The sequence below is a fragment of the Phoca vitulina genome, unplaced genomic scaffold (genome assembly GCF_004348235.1).
Source record: "Phoca vitulina isolate PV1807 unplaced genomic scaffold, GSC_HSeal_1.0 scaffold52, whole genome shotgun sequence".
In the NCBI taxonomy this organism is placed as follows: domain Eukaryota; kingdom Metazoa; phylum Chordata; class Mammalia; order Carnivora; family Phocidae; genus Phoca; species Phoca vitulina.
Window position 1 is genome coordinate 11,156,339 of NW_022589755.1, and position 18,544 is coordinate 11,174,882.

Genomic DNA, 18,544 nt, shown 5'->3' on the forward strand with positions numbered 1-18,544 from the left:
AGGGAGATAGGTACAACAAGGTTCACCATGAGTTGATACTTTGAGCTGGAGACGGGTACATGGGGGTTCACGATACCATTCTCTCTAGTATAACGAACTAGAGTCCACTTGTATGTGTATACAAACTCTCTTTGTATATCTTTGAAATTTTCCATATGAAAAGATTTTAAGTAAAGAGAAAAAAGTTTCCAATTCAGAAGTTTTATCAGAGTTCCACAGAACTTTCAACTCAGATCATCTCAAAATCATAGAAATTCATCCATAGAATGGAGAGGGAATATCCCCCTAACTTATTCCGAGGCTAGTATAACCTTTAAATTGAAATAGGAGCAACAACAAAAGTACAAGAAGCGGAAAATACCAGCCGATCATACTCATCAACAGAGAAGCAAAAATGCTAAACAAGATATTCTCAAACTAAATCCAACAGTATATAGAATAAGACAGTACACCATGACCAAGTTAGGTTTGTCCCAGGAAAGCAAAGGTCATTGAACATTAGAAATTTATAAATGGGGGGCACCTGGGTGGCTCAGTTGGTTAAGTGGTGGGCTCTTGATTTCAGTTGGGGTCATGAGCTCAGGGTCCTGGGATTGAGCCCTGCATTGGGCTCCCCTCTCGGCAGGGAGTCTGCCTGTCTCTCTCCCTTTGCGCCCCCCCCATCCTGCTCTCACTCTAACAAATAAAATCTTTAAAATTTTTTTTTAAAATATGGGATGCCTAAGTGGCTTAGACGGTTGAGCGTCTGCCTTCAGCTCGGGTCATGACCCCAGGGTCTAGGATCAGGTCCTCCACTGGGCTCCTTGCTCAGCCAGTGGGGAGCTTGCTTCTTCCTCTGCCTGTGCTTTCCCTGCTTGTGTGCTCTCGCTCTCTCTCTCTCTGACAAATAAATAGAATCTTTAAAAAATAAAAATAAAAACTACCCTGATGATACCTAGCTCTAATTCATAAGGCCTTTCATTTTATTTTTTGTTTTAAAGATTTTATTTATTTATTTGACAGAGAGAGAGTGAGCACAAGTAGGGGGAGCAGCAGAGGGAGAGGGAGAAGCAGGCTCTCAGCTAAGCAGGGAGCCTGATGCGGAGCTCGATCCCAGGACCCTGGGATCATGACTTGAGCCGAAGGCAGATGTGTAACGACTGAGCCACCCAGGCGCCCCAGGCCTTTCATTTTAATGGGGAGGAAATTGAGGCCCAGAAAAGGGAAGAGATTTGGCCAGGATCTCTTGAGTCAGTGGCTGATTGGGCTAGAGCTCAGGTCGTCACAAGAAGGGGGAGGAGAAAAGAAATATTTGAGGGGGCGTACCTGGCTGACTCAGTTGGAAGAGCATGCGACTCTTGTTCTCAGGGTCATGAGTTCGCGCCCCACATTGGGTGTAGAGATTACTAAAAAAAAAATAAACTTTAAAATAATTTTTGGGGTCCTCCTGGTTGCTGGGCATGACTGTCACTTTGCCAGTGACCCTCCTCCCCACCACCCCCTGCTCACTTCACCATGCACATACCCATTGCCTGCCTCTCCCCTCCATTTTCCTGGGTATGTTTGGCTCCCCTCACACCTTCCACGCCTCTACAGTTCTCATGGACCACAGGACAAAGCAGAAAGGCAACTCTGTGACTTTATTGGGTTACAGGAAGGGGTTTGTCCAGTCCAGCTAGACTGTCAGTCCCTGAAGGCCAGCAGAAGACCTGAGAGGATGCTCCAAGCAGGACTCTGACTGGAGGGCTCTGCGCCAGCACTCTGGGCCTTCTCTAAGATGTTGAGGACCTCAGTCACTCTGATGTTCCCAATATGGTGATAATCTGCTAAAAGTTTTTGATGTCCACGAGCACAGCCCAAGAGGAGGAAGGTGGTATTGAGAAGGCCTGTAAGGCAGAGAGAGAGGAGTCAGGGACACTTCCAAGACGCAAGCGTCCTGCCCCTGCTTCCAGACACCCTCACAACCCAGAACACCTGCTCTCCCACCAAAAACTTGAGTACCAGCCCCCTTAGTCCTTCCTCCTTGGAATTCATGTGCCTGGCCCCGGGGCAGCCCCAATCCCCTCTCGGATCCGACCAGCCTCTCACAGAGATGGAAAGGCACTAAAGCAAGTTTCTCTTCTCTCACCTGCCTGAAATTTTAAGGTGGAACTGTAACACTGAGAGGCCTCATAGGGGCAAGAATCAGTGGTGACAAAATTTGGGAGGCAATCCTTAGAGTGCTCGCCCACACAGGTCGGGCAACTACGGGAAGAAAATGCTGTAGACTTAGGAGCTCTGGCCTTGAGTTTCACAAAAGGATCCAAGTTGGTAAGGTTATTGCAGAGATATGTCCGACAGACGCGGCTATAGGAAGCAATGGACAATCCAGGCGGCGAAATGAGGTAGGAGACTTGCTGGGGGTAAGATGAGGCTGGGCTGCAGCCCTTAAAACCCACAACTCCCCTTCTGGTCCCTGAGGAGAAGATTAGAGATCTCTGATCAGTGCTGTTGGCCACACACAGAGTCTACCCTCCCACCCTGCACCCTGCTCTTCCAGCTCACTCTGCGCCATCACCAACTTTGCCGTGGGGTCCACTCGCTGCAGCTGCACAGAGCTCAGATCCCCGGGTCTCCGTCTGTCTCTCCTCACCAACCCCTCCCCCCCAGGAACCCCCTGCTCCTCTCTCCCCTGTGTCCCTTTCTTTACTTCTCTCCCAGATTGTCCCCCATCCACCTGGGATCACCTCCTTTCTGCCCTCCTATCCAGCCCACACCACACCCAGCCAGGTCCTGCCCTCTCCTGTCAGTGTCTTGACATTATTTCCAAAGATATAATGGAGTAAATGTTTGGAGCTCGAGTCCAGAGTCCCTGGGTGCTGGGAATGGAGTTGGGGGTCAGAAGAGGCAGCAAAAAAAGAAATGTATCAAAGTCACTTTCCTTCACCTGTCTCGATGAACACCAGCGTCTCCTCACAGCCCTCACTCAGCTTACATACCATGCTTCTCATCAGAAGCCATTTCCAGTCATGGAGAGAAACAGCTCTGAAGAGTGAAGATGTTGCTTCGTAGCATAAAAGAGCCGCGGCCCCTAAAGAGAGAATGCCCTTCCAGTCATGGGCCCCTCACATTGCCTTCTCAGCCCGCCAGATGCCAGCCAAGAACTCAGCCTCCACAGATCCTGTCCCCTGAGGAACCCAGATATCCAGCCCTCCTTCCCCTAGTTATGTGAATCCAGCCTCCCACCCTCTGGGGGTCCCAAAGCATCCAGCCCCACAGGACATACGAGGCACAGTGGAGATGGCCCCTAGGAGGCAGAGCAGCTGCACAGGGCTGAAGTGCTGGGGTCCCATGGTCCTGGGTCGGGGTCCTGGATGCTAGAGGTCAATCTGGAACCAAGTTCAATCCAGGTATCAAGCTCAGTTCTCGTCAGTTTCTGAATTCTCTGTTCACCTGCCTCTGGGTCACTGTTTCTAGAGCAGAAAGTTGATTGTCAAGTTCTTGTGACATAGGCTCCCTGAGACCTTCAGGGACACAAGTCTTCCCATCTCCATAGTGTCCCCTCCAACCTGCCCTGAAGCCACCACATTAGCTTCTCAAGTCATGACTCTCACTCTCCTGCTTAGGTCCTCCCATTGGACATGGTGCTGAGCAGAGCTGACTTAGTCAAAGGATCACTGTTACAGAGGCTGTTCTCCAGCCAGAGACAATGAGATCAGAACAACAAGGGGGTGTGTATGGAAGTTAACTGAAATATTACTAAATAACTCTTGGTTCAGAAAAGGATCTTTAAATGTATATAGAAGTGAATAATAATGAACATAGTACATCTCTCACTCTATCTCTCTCACACACACACACAAGTATATGTAAAATCTGGTGAAAACTAATTAAGGTCCATAGTCCAGTTAAGAGTATTATGCCAATGTCAAGTTCATGCTTGTATACTACAGTTATAGAAGATATCCCTGAGAGGAAGTGGAAGGAAGTATTTATGGCTTTACGACTTTCGCAACTTCTTGTGAGTCAATAACCATTTCAAAACCAAGTTTTTTTTTAACTACACATCAAATTTTGGGACACAACTAAAGCAGTGTTTACAAGTAAATCTATACTTTCAATACATTTGTCAGGAAATAGGAACGTTAAAAAAACATGGTCCTGGATTAACTCAAGAAGTTGTACAAGGTGCAACAAAGCACCTGCCCCCCCCAATAAAGGATAGAAATTAAGATAATGACAGAAATCAATGAATTAGAACAACAAAAATTATTATAGAAAACTTAACATTCATTCTTTGACAATATCAATGAGAAAATTCTCCAGCAAATCTAATCAAGAGAAAAACAGAAGATGCAAATAAAATACCAAATTAAAAATCAGAAGTAACAGACAGTGGCTGTTTTTTTTTTTTTAAATACAAGTATCATTAAGAATTCTACATTTATAAGTTTGAAAACCCAAATGAAGTGGGGGAGCCTGGCTGGCTCAGTTGGTACATCATGCTACTCTTGATCTTGGGATTGTGAGTTCGAGCCCCATGTTGGGTATAGAGATGATGTAAAAAAAAAAAAAAAAAAAACTTTAGAAAACCCAGATGAAGTAGATACATTTCTAAAATAATGTGAAATGCCAAGATTTGCATAAGAAGAATATATGCAATGCCTTAAGGCAATGAGAATGGCCAATGACCTCTGGCAGAGACAAGAAAAAGAGTAACCCCAGTAGGAAAATGGGCCAAGCATACGAAGAGGCAGTTCTCAGAAGAGCAAACCAGAAAGGCTAGAAAACATGTGAAGAGACACTCAAGCTTAACAATAATCAGAGAAAGGCAGTCTATCAAACTGTCCATCTCTCAGACTAGCAAAGGGCCAGAAAGCTGGAAAAAGATACGTGTTGGCAGCAATGTGGGATACAGATACAGGGACCCTTGTGTACTGCTGCTCATGGGGTTGTTGGGAGGGCGACAGGACCCTCTTCTGGACCCTGAGGAACAGCTGAGAATTCTGATCAATGTTTCAGGCCCAAAGCAGCATTGCAGGGAGGAATCTGGCAATACTAAGTCAAATTAGGTTTACAAATTCCCATTTCTAGTATATCCTAGGTACACATAATAGAGATTTCCACCTTCATCTACAAAGCAACATATACCAGGATGCAGCATTACTATGGAGATGGTAAGTCGAAGGCAATGTGGGCATTCCTCCCTGAGACTTAGTGAACACACAACATGCAGGGGATGCACACCATGGAATATCATGCAGCAATTTAAAAAACTGATTAGACATACACATAACATGTACATGGATGGATCAAAAAAGCGCAGTGCTGATTATTTTAAATAAATAACACAATATCACTTGCATAACTTAAAACCACATACACAGGGGCGCCTGGGTGGCTCAGATGGTTAAGCGTCTGCCTTCGGCTCAGGTCATAATCCCAGGGTTCTGGGATTAAGCCCCCCATCGCGCTCCCTGCTCCGCAGGGAATCTGCTTCTCCCTCTCCCTCTGCTTCTCCCCCTGCTCATGCTCTCTCTCTCTCTCTGTATCTCTGTGTCTCAAATGAATAAATTTAAAAAATCTAAAAAAAAAAAAAACAACACATACACAGGGTTGCCTGTGTGGCTCAGTCAGTTAAGCATCCGGCTCTTGATTTCAGCTCAAGTTTTGATCTCAGGGTCATGAGTGCGAGCCCCACCTCGAGCTCTGTGTTTAGCGTGGAATCTGCTTAAGACTCTTTCTTCCTCTCCCTCTGCCCTTCCCCCATACTTTCTCTCTAAATAAATAAATAAATAAAATCTTTTTGAAAAATAATAAAATAAAACCACACGTGCAGGGGTGTCTGGCTGGCTCAGTAGGAAGAGCATGCAACTCTTGATCTCAGGGTCATGAGTTTGAGCCCCACGCTGGGTGTAGAGATTACTTGAATGAATGAATGAACAAACCTTTTTAAAAACACATGCACATAAGACACTGCACATCTTGCAAGAACACAAGAAACAAAAGATATGCATTAGCCACCTGAAGTGAGCGCCTACAGGAGGATTAGGGAATGAAGATTACTGGGAATACTAACTAAAACAATGTAGGTGGTACAAAAGTTCACAGGTGTTGGACTCAAAGGTGGAGCAAAGTTAGAATCCTTACACCTCCACTTATTAGCTGCGCAATCTTGTGTAAGTTGTTGAACTCATTTATAAAATGGATTAATAATACCTCTCATAAGGCCACTGTTGAAAATTAGTAAGCTTATTAATATAAAGTGCCAGGCAAGTGCTAAACTCTCCATAAATGTTGGCTCTCCGGTCTCTCTCTGTCTCTCCACTATCTAAAGGATCAAGGTCAACCTCTTTAGTAGACAGTCAAGCCTTCCACACCCACATCCCCCACCGCCAGACTGGCCCCAAACAACCTGTCCAACTTTGTCTAGTACTGCTCCCCTGCACAGCAGTGCAGCTAGAGGTCACTTCTGCCACCCTTTTCTGTCCAGAATGCCTGGCACACAGGCTCTGTAACTCAGGAGTCTGTAGCAAACAGAGGGGCTGAGACCCACAGAAAAGATGGGACACAGGGCGGGAAAATGAAGGCTGACAAAGGATCACACAGAAAGACTGGGCCACTCAGAGTAGATGGCACACACCAGCCTGGAAGGCAAAATGACAGAATCCAAAAGTCTGAAGCACAAGTGGAGACACAAACAGAAAAGAGTGGAATGAAATCTTCGGGGAGGGTCGGGTGGGGTAGGAGGAAGAGGTGGTCAGAGGGTATGCTACCCCTACAAAAGAGAAACCATGCAGAGGAGGAGCAAACCGATGGACTGGAACTTTGCAGGGAGTCAGAGGACCAGCAGCGGGAGCACAATAGGAGAAGCAGGAAAATGAGGCCTAGGGCGCAAAGACCTGGCTCTTTGGGGGGGGGGGGGAAGGAGACAGGGGCGGGAGGCGCAGAGAAAAGGGGACAATAGGAAGGGTGGGAGGGAAACCGCGAAACACACGAAGGCAGGTGAGGATGACAGAGTGGAGCCCAGATGACACTGATGAATTGAGGTGCAATCCGGGAGGGATGTGCATGCAGAGGGTGGAAAGGGCCAAAGGGACAGAAATACTACAGCGGCGTCTCGGAAAGAAAGTGAAGGGGGGGGGGGGGGGACAGGGCCAGGCTATTCGGAAATTAGGAACGTGGAGGAATGGGGTCCGAAAATCAGCAGGATGGACAGGCGGACAGAAACTCCCAAGAGAACGGGAAAACCAAAGTTAGGAAAATTAGCACCTAAACAGACGGGAAGAGAGACACGGAAAGGGCGGCGACCCGAGGAGGTGGGATAAGGGAAAGAAACGGGAAAATCACAGGAGGGGAAACGCATAAAAGGAGAAGGGTAGATCCGGAGTTGGGGCAAGCGAGAGAAGTGAAAGAAACACGAGCGTCCACGCAGCGAAGAACCGCCCGAGCGAGGTCGAAGCCGGGAACGCCAGAGGCAAATCCTCGCTGTGCAGGCTAGAGGGCGAGACTGCGCGTGCGCACACAGGTCCCGGTCAACGCCTGGGGGTCCGACCCGGCAGCCGTTTCTGGGGGGCAGGGCCAGTCTCATCCTGGGAGCAGTACTCGACGCCCCATTGGCCACCTCTCCCAAGAGGGGAACTACAATCTGGGCAGGCAAGCCACAGGGGGAGGGGCAAGTGGGGGGCGAGACTCAACTCGACGCGCTATTGGCTGGCCTGACAGTCTGGCACGAGGCAAAGCGGGCTGGAGGTAAGGGGATGGCCGTCAGTGCAGGATCTTGAAGCGCATTGGTCGCTTGCTTCGGCGGCGGGAGTCGACGCTTGAAGCTCATTGGCCCTTGTGAGAAGGGGCGGGAAAACCGGCGCGAGGGCGGCCGTTCCTCACGCCACTTCCTCACGGCGTCCTTTCGCGTCCTCCTGACTGAGTCTGACTTTGCTCGCTCGAGGCTGTGGTAACCGCGGGCCGAGGACGCGAACACGACCCCGCCCCTCCCTGTCCCTTCTCCCTCTCTCTGTGGCGCTGGACCCCCTCCCCCGCTTCCCCCTCGCGCTCCTCGCGCCCCTCTCCTCCCCTCCCCCACGCCGCGGGCCCCTGGGCGCGCTCCCTGTGCCCCGCGCCCTCCCTGGGACCCTGGAGCGAGGCAAGGCCGCAGGCCGGGCTACCGAAAGAGGGTGCACGCGAGTAACAGCCGCGCGAGCCGTGGTGCGCTGCGGGGACGTGGGCTGGGCGATGCATGAGATCGGTTGCTGGGAATGGGCAAAGGTCCCCCGAAGCGCCCGGCGCAGCGACCCCGGAATTTGCGTCAGAGTTTGGAGGGCATCTGGGTGCAGGAGGGGAATCGTGCCATGAGGAGGGGGCCTGCGGCCGAGATCGGGGCCTGGCATCTGGAAGGGGCTCAGTAAACGTTTGTTGAGTGAATGAAAATAATTCTTGAAAGTGGGGCAAGGAATCCGTGAGAATAAAGTAATCGCGGGGGCGGGGAGAGGCGGCAAGAGAGTGTTCTGATTTCAAAGGGGAGCAAAGGGTACGTTGACTTGCAGGAGGTACATGACGCTACGAATGGGACGGGGAGCATAACCGTAGTTGTAGGAATTGGATAAAAATGCAGGAGGGAAGGTTGGTGGTTGCTGAAGAGGATGGCAGGAAAAACGATCAGAACAGGGTGTTGGGGGAAGAGGGGTGTAGAGTCCCTTGGGGGGCCTGTGAGTGCACGGGTAGGAGCATGGGACTTGTGCACGAGAAAGCACAGGCCAGCAGCTGAGAACAATGTTTGGTTCAAAGAACACATAAGAAGGGAAGGAGGAGAGGGGAGCCGGGGAAGAAGGCGAGCCTTCTGGGAAGGAGGATGCCCAAGGAAGGCATTGGGCTGAAGGAGGGAGAAAGCTGGGGAGGGGGGTGAAAGCTGAGTCCACAGATGGGTGCCGTGGAAACCCCTTGAGGTGTGGCTTCCCGGGGACAGGAGGGCTGGTCAGGAGAGGGCCCTTGTGGCCACCCTGACCTTCCACTCCTGCCTCCAGATCCATGGAAGCCAACGAAATGCCCACTGTCCACCCCTGCGCCTCTGATTCTGCCACAGGGGGTGAGACCAGAGCCCCCCCAGGCACTGAGCTTATCCCCAGGAAAGCTGTCAGTCGCTCTCCAACCTGTGCCCGCTGCCGAAACCACGGCGTCACCGCCCACCTCAAGGGCCACAAGCGCCTGTGCCTCTTTCAGGCTTGCGAGTGTCACAAATGTGTCCTCATCTTGTGAGTATGAACGAGATCCAGGGAAGGGAGGAGGATGGGCCTCATCTAAAGCGAGGCTGACTTTTGACCCGCAACCCCCATTTTAGGGAGCGCCGGAGGGTCATGGCCGCCCAGGTGGCCTTGCGTAGGCAACAGGAGGCACAGCTAAAGAGGCATCTGGCTCAGGGACTGATGAGGAGAGGGGAGGCTCCTCCCAAAGCTCCTAGCCATGCCAAGAAGGGAGCCACTCGACCAGGGGTCCCCCGTGAGTGTCTGGCCAGGGATGGGGCAGGGTTTGGGGTGGAGAAAGCGTAAGTAGGAAAGAGTCCCAGACCCGCCATTGGAATTGGTGTGTGACCTGGGGCAAGGTGTTTCTACTCTCTGGGCAGCCTCAGTCTCTCCAACTTTAAAATGCAGTCAGGTGTTGGGAGGATGTAGTGAGATCCATGGGTAGAAAAAGGCCACAGGAAGATAAGAACTCACTTTGCAGTTGGAGTGGGATGGGGGTCAGGAGAAAGGGCTCATCGGAGCTCTCCGTGGTCCCCACAGCTGGAAAGGAGAACATAGCACCCCAGCCTCAGACACCCCATGGGGCAGTCCCACTGGCACTGACACCTCCTGGGAAGGTAAGGAGAACCTGGGCCCTGGGGGAGTGAATCCTGTACTAGCCCCTGCCCAGCCCCCTTCCTCTGTGCCCTCAACACTTGGGTTCTAGATCTAGTCCTGATCTGCATTATCATCCTGGGCAAATCATCTCTTCTATGGGTAAAAAATGAGAGGGTGGGATTTTACAGCCCTCCCAAGTCTAAAATTTTGAGGTCCTGCCCCCATCCTAGAACATACTCGTTCTTTCCCCAGCCTCGTTCCTGACTCCAACTTGTGCTCTCTGCCCTTGCAGGATACCTCCCGGGGGCCTCTGCTGCTCAGCCGGCCCCCAGAAGCCTTGCCTTTGTCCTGGACTCCGGTGCCTCCAGGCTCTTGGGCTCCTGGACACTGGCTGCCTCCAGGCTTTTCCATGCCACCTCCGGTGGTATGCCACTTGCTATGCCAAGAACCTACAGTCCCTCTGCATCCCTTTCCTGGTAAGATGAATTCAACACTTTGATTAGACAGATATTGAATGCCATTGAACCGCTGTGTCAGAAAGAGAAGAGGAAGACGATACAGGGTAGGAAGGAAGATGGAAGCCATGACCTTTAACCCCTGTACACTCCTGCATTCTCTTACCCTCATTAGGCTTTGACCCTGGCACTTCCCTCCGGCTGCCCACTCACGGGCCCCTCCCAACCTGCGCAGGATCTCGTCCGATACTGGCGGCTCCTCTTTCTGGAGAATCCCAAGGGCCCTCTGCACTGCCCCGCGCGTGAGTAGGGAGGGAAGGATACGTGTCTATAATGTGCCTAATCCCGTCCTGGACACCACAGTAGATGATCTAGAACACAAGGTCTCAGACTGATGCGTGAAGAGAAGCTCTCCTAGCTCTCCCATTGCCTGACTGGGAACCTTTGTACAAGTATCTTTACCTCTCTGAACCTGGTTTTCGTTCAGTAAGTTGGAGATACAATTACCTTCTTTTTGCTTTGTCGTGAGAATTAGTGATAATGTACGGAATACATCCTAGCAGAGGCCCTGGTCTTGGACAAATAGTGGCTATTAAATCCTCTTAAACAGATAAAATGGAATCAAATTGCCTGCTGAAAGGGTGGGGTGGGGCGTGATGGTGAGAGCCTCAGAGGCCTACGACAGAGGCCGGAGGCCTTTTGAGAAAGCTGCTCCTCAAATTCCATGGGGATTGGGGATCTAGGGGAGGGAAACTAGACTCTAGTGGGGCAGGAACAGCCATCGCAGTCCCTCTTGCTGTTTGATATATTTTTTAAAAATTGACACCAGTGACTCCCCATAATTGTCACAGTAGCTCTGGGGGAAAGAAGCTGGCAGGGATTTTCATTTTATAGCAAACAAAGCAGGCCAAGACAGGGGAAGGGACTTGCCCAAGTCCGCAAAGCCTAATGGCCCAGCAGGCATCCAGACTCCCATGTGTGCATGTCTCTCCATGTGTTTAATCCCCTTGGCATCTTCTCTTCTTGCTTCTAGATGCTCTACTCTGATACTCCAGCCCTGTGGCACCCCAGACCCTCTTCTGCTGCAGCCACAGGTCCTGGGAAAGAAGTGGGATCCAGGACCCTGGGAGGAAATTGAGCCTGGGGAAGGGATGATAGGGGGTAGTGAAGTAACCAGGGGCTGAGAGAGTACTTGGAGGGTGGGCAGAGTGGGGATTCCCAGTCTGTTTCTTTCCTTTCCTTTTGCAGGCCCCCGGAGCTTCTCGCCTGGCCTGGACCTCTGCCCCCTCAGAGCGGCAGCTGCAGCGTGAGGCAGCTGAGGCTCTTGTGGATCTGAAAGATTCTTCCCAGGCTCCCCGCCTGACCTCTTCTGTTCCCCCCAACCCTGCCTGGATCTCCCTGCTCCACCCCTGTGGCCCACCAGGTAACCTGTTCCCTGAAAGAAGATGGGATAGGGATGGTTGGAAAATGGAGGTACCAGAGTAAGTAGGGACTAACCAAGGAGATCAGGGGGTCAGCAGGTTGATCATCTTCAGACCCAGGCCCCAGGCTTCTCAACCTAGTTCCTGGAATTGCAATTGAGAGTTGTTTGGTGAATTAGTTTTATTAATTTTGTGCTCAAAAGCAAATGTCCGGTGCCCTTATGTCAAGGAAAAGGAGGCCCTGAGAGAGGCAGGGACTTGCCCAAGGGCATATGGCAAGACTGGCAGAGCCTGATCTCCTGACTCCAGCCTAAGGCTCCCTCTCTAGACCCAGGCTGCCCGCTGCAGATCTGATAACTGCCTTCAAGGAGCTTCCATTCTACTTGGGAAAACAAAATGTCTTCACAAAGCTCAGTGACAAACCGGGAAAGAACTAGAGGAATCTTGAGGAATGAGACCTATGGGGACAGAGAGGGAAGGCCGAGGAGTCTCCTGTCCAAGATGGCGGATTGGGCATGGTGTGTGGGTGAGGAAACCTGCCTGCAAGAACTGCTGGAACAGAAGGAGATGAGGCTGGAGAGACTTCCGATCATGGAGGTCTGGCATGCCGAGCTTAGGAGTCCAGACCAACAATTGTGCATGAAAGGGAGCCAGGGAATATTTCTGACCTAGGCAGGGACATATTCAGAGACCCTGAGCTTTAGAAGTCAGGTGTGGTGGCTGTGATGGAGGGATTAAAAGAGACAAGACTGAAGGTGGGAAAATCAGTGAGGGGGAAGTGTTTGCTATAATCCAGGTGAGTAAGGCTGAGGCCTGGATTGGATGGGGTAAAAAGAGGGGGTTGCTGGGAGAGGACAGGGATATGACCTAGTCCTACCCCTTTCCTTCCTGCTTATAGCTCCCGCCGGAGGAAGAGGATTCCAGCCTGTTGGCCCCTCTCTCCGACCCAGCCCAGCCCCCTCTGTGGCTCTGCATATTGGGCGTCTGGGCTCTATCTCCCTCCTAAGCTAGAAGCCCAGAGATGGAGGCCTTGCTGGGGCAAGAAGCAACAGCCTGTGGGCACTGCATATTTGGTATTTTACTTCCGGATTTATGCATGGAATTTAATGTAGTACAAGCTTCCGGCTTTTCTTTTCTTTTCTTTTCTTTTTTCTCTTTTTTAAGCTTTCAGGTGCTTCGTTAGCTTTTGGTTCCTTTTGTAGTGTGGGCATTTCCTTGAATGAAAGTGGTATTCTCTTACTCACTTGGATCCTGGCACCTTTTTAAAATCCCCAACAAAGTGAGAGTTGTGCAGTTTAAGCTAACCAGTATCTAAATAGGTTTTTGCATGAGTTCACATTCCAGAATATTTATTTGACATGGGGGTATAGCTCAGTGGTAGAGCATTTGACTGCAGAATATTTATTTGACATATGATGCTGTACATAGCTGTGCACTCATGTCTGTCTCCATGCATGCAAAAACAGGAGAGTATTTTCATTTTGTGTCTACCTTTGGGTGAGTAACTGGGAAATAAACCTTTGTTGTTTTAAGCCACTGAGATTTGGGGATTGTTTGTTGCTGCAGCCTAACCTAGTCTATCCTGACACAAAGGACTTGTTCAATTCACTTTCTGGTAACCACCACAAATAAATACAAACTTGGATTTCTTAGAGCCAAGTAAGAAAGGTTGGTAGAGGAAGATAGTGGGAGATCCACTGATTCAACAGTGAAGTGCCTGCGTGCCAGGCCTAGACCATTCCCAGCTGTCAGAGGGCTACAGATTGAAACACATACAGGGCCAAGCACATCATATAAGTGAGTAAAGAAAGCTGGATGAGCCCTAGAAAACTGAGAATGCATGCCCTGCCTAAGGGGACAGCCTCCTTTGCATTAGTGGGCTGTCACCAGGCAGGAAAGTGGCTATTGCCACAACTTCTGATTCTTTAAGAGAAGCTGGAAAACTGAATTTCTACGTAGAACATCTTAATTTTCAAATAATGGCTCAGTTTTCTTCTTTAAATCCTATGTGAGCCAAACAAAACATTATCTTCAGGCCAGCATTGGCCAATGGAATGCCAATTTAATGCTAACCTAATGTAACATTTTTCAAATGGGGAAACTGAGGCCAATGAGAATAGGAAGAATCAAGTTATCAAGCGTTTTTATCAAGGGTATATCAAGGGTTTTTCCTGAACTAGGGAGATTTATGTGTCTAAGTTTTGAAGGACCTACACAAGGTAAGAGACCATTATTATCATTTATTGAGTACCCCACTATATGTGATTCACATATCCTCACAGCAACTCTGTAAACCATGCATGCTTACTCCCATTTTACAAATAAATAACAAGTTTAAAGAGATAAAGTGACTTGCCCAACTATTTTAGGGAAAATTTCTAGGCAAATATAGGGGGAAGTTTCCCTCTTCTTCTCAAGTCCCAAATCAATTACTAGGTAATTTTTACAAAACAGAGTGAAAGATTTTGGGCTCCAGGAGACAGGCATGAGCCCAAGGGTTTTTCAAAAAGTCTCTTATTTTTCTACTCAAGGTATCCTTAAGTGATAATCAGATCTTACCTGCATTTGTTTCATAGTCCCCTGCTGTCAAGTCCTCCTTGAACCGTTCCACATATATGAAGGGCGGAGGGAGAGGGAGAAGCAGGCTTGATCCCACGACCCTGGGATCATGACCTGAGCCAAAGGCAGATGTTTAACCCACTGAGCCACCCAGGCACCTCCTCACACCCCTCTTTTTATTCAGGATGATTGCTGGTGATGGCATTCAGTCACAGCTTGTTCCCTGGTGTCTGGGGACTTGAGAAGGTAGGCTTCTTCTACTTCCTAACATTACAGAGTAAAAAATCTGTAACAATTCTCAGGAATCAGCACAAAATAATTAAAGGAGGAAAGTCCTCTTCACACTTTCCTTCCCTCCCCTTGTTATAACTTAGATATGTGAATGCCCCCTAATAGATTTGCCGTGCCATGCTCCCCCAAGTGACAGACGACCAAGTCCACATGGTCACAGAGGAGGTTTGCAACATGAAACATGGCTGAGACCCTGCTACTCAGGGCTGAGCAAAGGTCCCAGTACACCAAGGTCACAGAGCTGGGAAGAGTAAAAGAGAAAGTATAATTTGGGGTTAAAGGATTACCTGAGAAGGTGAGGAAAGAGATGAGGACTGGGCCAAGGAGCTAGGGGCAGGTTCCAGACCCTTCTCGTTTCTTGCAGCCCACCTCCCCTTCCAGCCAGACCTGCAGGGCTTTTCCTACCACTGGCTAGGCCTGCTTTGTCTATCATTTCCTTAGGGCTTTCCCACTGGTGCCTGGGGGAGAGGGTGGAGGCTCTGCAGCGGTGAGCCTTGGGCAAAAAAGGGCAGACGTAAGAATTGCTCAGGCCCCTACGTCACTGCATCTTTGGGTGCCGCAACCTTCATCTGTGGTTGTAGGGAGCCAAGTGGGCTCCTGGCCTCTGACCAGCCCTTGGAGATGACAGTCAGTGGACTGTCCGCACTGTTTCATGTGCCACCCCCTTTCCCATTTCCCATTTCCCATGGCAGGGCAAGGAAAGGTGCTGCCCAGGTCCAATAGGTAATGAGTAAATCATACCCCTTCTCAGGTTCTTTTGTGTACCATCCTGACCTTCTTCAGAAATAACCCATGAGGTTCCAGATTTGAAGTACCATCCCTCTCTCCAAACAGGATTTCCCCAACCCACCAGTCACCCACTTATAACCTCAGAAGCTCATTTCACATCCTCCCCTTTGGGAATCTATGCTCCCTTCACTCCAGTCCACCTGGTCCACTCCTGACCACACTCCTTGTCCAGTGTAGAACCAGCATCATACCACCCATCCCTAGCCCCATCCAGTTTCTACTCAGACCCTCATTACATGATCCATGTAGGCCTCATTCTGCAACCCCCGTCCCATTGTGTACCTGGCTCTGCGGCCCCTAACACATGTTCTCATAGACACAGTCCTATAAGCCATACCCTGCATAGGCCCTCGTGAGATCCTGAGCTCTTCCCAAACACAAGATTCCCTCTCTGGGGGAATCTGACTTGATGTCTCCCAGAAGCTCCTCAGGCAGAGTTCCCTACATTTCTACATTCACAGGCCTGATCACCCTGAGCAGCCCCTGGCTCTGTGCATCTATGTCTCCCCCTCCAAGAATAAGTAGTCTCAGGGCACAGGGCCTGTGTTCACTTCCTCTCTGGGAACTCAAGAAATAACTAAACATGTTCTGTCTGATTCCTTTGGATTTATTTTTTTCCTACAAAGTTAACACACTCTAATGCTTCCTCTCCCCTCATCACAATATGAACAATTGAGAACTTCCTGTCCTCAAACCATTTTTTAAAACAGAGTTTATATTTTAGAGAAGTTTTTCACAGCAAAATTGAGCAGAATGTAAGTGTTTCCATGGTGTCCCTGCCCCCACATAAGCACAGCCTCCCCCACTGTCAACGTCCCCCACCAGAGTGGTACATTTGTTAAAGCTTATCAGTCTACATTCATGTGTCATTACCACCCAAAGTCCATAGTTTATATTAGGGTTCACTCTTACTTGTACATTTTATGTACAAATGTACAAAATTGTACATTTTATGGGTTTGGATAAACATATAATGACATGTATCCACCATTATAGTATCACACAGAATAGTTTTGAGGTTTTTTTAAGATTTTATTTATTTGAGGGGCGCCTGGGTGGCTCAGTCGTTAAGCATCTGCCTTCAGCTTGGGTCATGATCCCAGGGTCCTGGGATCAAGCCCCGCATCGGGCTCCCTGCTCGGCGGGAAGCCTGCTTCTTCCTCTCCCAATCCCCCTGCTTGTGTTCCTGCTCTCGCTATGCCTCTGTCAAATAAATAAATAAAATATTTTAATTAGAAAAAAAGATTTTATTTATTTGACAGAGAGAGAGCACAAGCAGGGGGAGTGGCAAGCAGAGAGAGAAGCAGACTCCCCTCTGAGCCGGGAGCCCAGTGCAGGACTCGATCCCAGGACCCTGAGATCATGACTTGAGCCGAAAGCAGATGCTTAACTGACTGAGTCACCCAGGCACCCATATCACACAGAATAGTTTCACTGTCCTAAGATTTCTCTGTGCTCCACCTATTATTCATCCTTACCCCCACCAATCCCTGGCAACCAATGACCTTTTTACTGTTTCCATAATTTTGCTTTTTTCCCAGAATGTCATATAGTTGGAATCCTACAGTATGCCTTTTCAGATTGCTTTCTTTCACTTAGTAATATGCGTCTAAGTTTGCTCTTTGTCTTTTCATGTCCTGATAGTTCCTTTCTTTTTAGCACTAGTATTCTATTATCTAGATGTACCACAACTTCTAATCATTTTTAAATTCTGTCTATAGAATATTGAAAATGGAGAGTCATCAGCTGTGGATTCAAATCCCAGCTCAGGCTTTACCCTTACTCGAGCTTGGTCAAGCAACTTGACTCTCTAAAATTCAGTTGCCTGAAAGTGGTTTGTAACCACCTTACAGAGTTAAGATTATGAACCTATAAAAATTAACACCAAGGACATAGTACTGAGAAACCATGTTATCTAAAATCATAGACTGTCAGAAAGTTTGCTCTTTGAAATCATAGTAATAGTGAGAAGAGGACATCTCACTCTTGCCTGGAATGCCGATGTCACTTTAACATAGAGAAGCAGGCATGATTTCCAACTCAGGTGCCGAGTTTCAGAGGAGGGATTTCTGGAGATTGCACATTTATCTTAACCCTATAATTTCTGAAGAAACAGGACCCTGTGTCTACTTCTCAGCCCGGGCATGATGTTGACTCTATTACACAGGATCTGCTTTGCCTTGAGTCCATCAAAGCTCTGCTTAATATAAGTTTTACCTAACCTTCATTCTTCCCCAAAAACTGTATTAACCCCGTGTCTTCCTTTGTTTGGTGAGGCACACTACACAGTTCCTCTGGAGAGCTCTTTTTTGAAAAAAGAAATATTTAGTAAATTGACTCAAGTGAATTAAACTTAAATGATTCAGCACTGATACTAGAAAAGTACATCAAGGGACACCTGGGTGGCTCAGTGGGTTAAGCGTCTGCTCAGGTCATGATCCCAGGGTCCTGGGATTGAGTCCTGCATGGGGCTCCTTGCTCAGCTGGGAGTCTGCTTCTCCCTCTGCCTGCCGCTCCCCCTGCTTGTGCTCTCTCTGACAAATAAATAAAATATTTTTTAAAATGTACATCAAAGATGTATAAAAAGTGAATATAAATTACCCAAGTATATGGACATTTATAGTTACACATGCATACAACTTACATATTCAAACACACAGATGTTGATTTTGGGGGGGAAATCTGAGATACTAAAACTATTTTCAAGTGTGAAATGCGTTTCAACATTCCGCATGAATCTAAATACATGATGTTATCATGCTTAGAAGGATGGTTTATATTCTAGACTGAATGTTTGTGTCACCCCCCAAAATTCCTACATTGAAACCTAATTTCCACTTGTGATGGTATTTGAAGGTGGTGCCTTTGGAAGGGATTAGTGCCCTAATAAAATATTCCCCCGAAGAGCTCACTCACTCACCTTTTTGCCATGTGAGGCCATGAACCAGGAAGCTGGCCCTCACCAGACACTAGATCTGCTGGCACTTTGATTTTGGACTTTCCCAGCCTCCAGAACTATGGGAAATAAATTTCTGTTGTTTATAAGCCACTGTCTATGGTATTTTGTTATAGTAGCCTGAACCAACTAAAATAGTTGGTTTTAATTTTTTAACAGATACTGGTATATCATATTGGCTTGTTAATAACCAAGGCATTTTGCATACACAATATCTCACTGTGGAAAAAATTAATATTATTTGCTCTGATGTTTTTCAACTTTGTCTTTTCAACATAATAG

The 18,544-nt window shown here is 48.5% G+C and overlaps 2 protein-coding genes across 3 annotated transcripts; one reads left to right on the top strand and one right to left on the bottom strand.

Moving 5' to 3' along the window:
* Positions 1-1,662: 1,662 nt before the first annotated feature.
* Positions 1,663-3,311, bottom strand: LYPD4 (LY6/PLAUR domain containing 4). Of its 2 annotated transcripts, XM_032388738.1 has the most exons (4): positions 3,245-3,311; positions 2,906-3,049; positions 2,108-2,434; positions 1,663-1,865 (listed from the first exon to the last, which is right to left on the bottom strand). In XM_032388738.1, the coding sequence occupies exons 1-4, from the start codon at positions 3,309-3,311 to the stop codon at positions 1,663-1,665; spliced, it is 741 nt and encodes a 246-aa protein (XP_032244629.1). The 2 variants fall into 2 exon arrangements, with proteins under 2 accessions (XP_032244629.1, XP_032244630.1); XM_032388739.1 differs by lacking the exon at positions 2,906-3,049 and having other exon boundaries at positions 2,108-2,427; positions 3,205-3,311.
* A 5,671-nt stretch (positions 3,312-8,982) lies between these two features.
* DMRTC2 (DMRT like family C2) lies at positions 8,983-12,693 on the top strand. Its single transcript, XM_032387937.1, has 8 exons — positions 8,983-9,206; positions 9,293-9,450; positions 9,735-9,811; positions 10,084-10,267; positions 10,422-10,548; positions 11,280-11,340; positions 11,495-11,669; positions 12,566-12,693. Exons 1-8 carry the CDS (start codon positions 8,983-8,985, stop codon positions 12,676-12,678), a joined length of 1,119 nt encoding a protein of 372 aa, XP_032243828.1. The 3' UTR covers positions 12,679-12,693.
* Positions 12,694-18,544: the final 5,851 nt, after the last annotated feature.

What these genes read in the sequence shown, in the direction of transcription:
- DMRTC2 (XM_032387937.1), top strand. Translation starts at nt 8,983, where the DNA reads ATGGAAGCCAACGAAATGCCCACTGTCCACCCCTGCGCCTCTGATTCT. An exon ending in CACAAATGTGTCCTCATCTT is followed by an intron (nt 9,207 to 9,292) that starts GTGAGTATGAAC and finishes CCCCCATTTTAG; the next exon opens with GGAGCGCCGGAGGGTCATGG. An exon ending in CACTGACACCTCCTGGGAAG is followed by an intron (nt 9,812 to 10,083) that starts GTAAGGAGAACC and finishes CTGCCCTTGCAG; the next exon opens with GATACCTCCCGGGGGCCTCT.
- LYPD4 (XM_032388738.1), bottom strand. Translation starts at nt 3,311, where the DNA reads ATGGGACCCCAGCACTTCAGCCCTGTGCAGCTGCTCTGCCTCCTAGGG. An exon ending in GGCCATCTCCACTGTGCCTC is followed by an intron (nt 3,050 to 3,244) that starts GTATGTCCTGTG and finishes TTCTCTCTTTAG; the next exon opens with GGGCCGCGGCTCTTTTATGC. An exon ending in CACCTTAAAATTTCAGGCAG is followed by an intron (nt 1,866 to 2,107) that starts GTGAGAGAAGAG and finishes TCTGCCTTACAG; the next exon opens with GCCTTCTCAATACCACCTTC.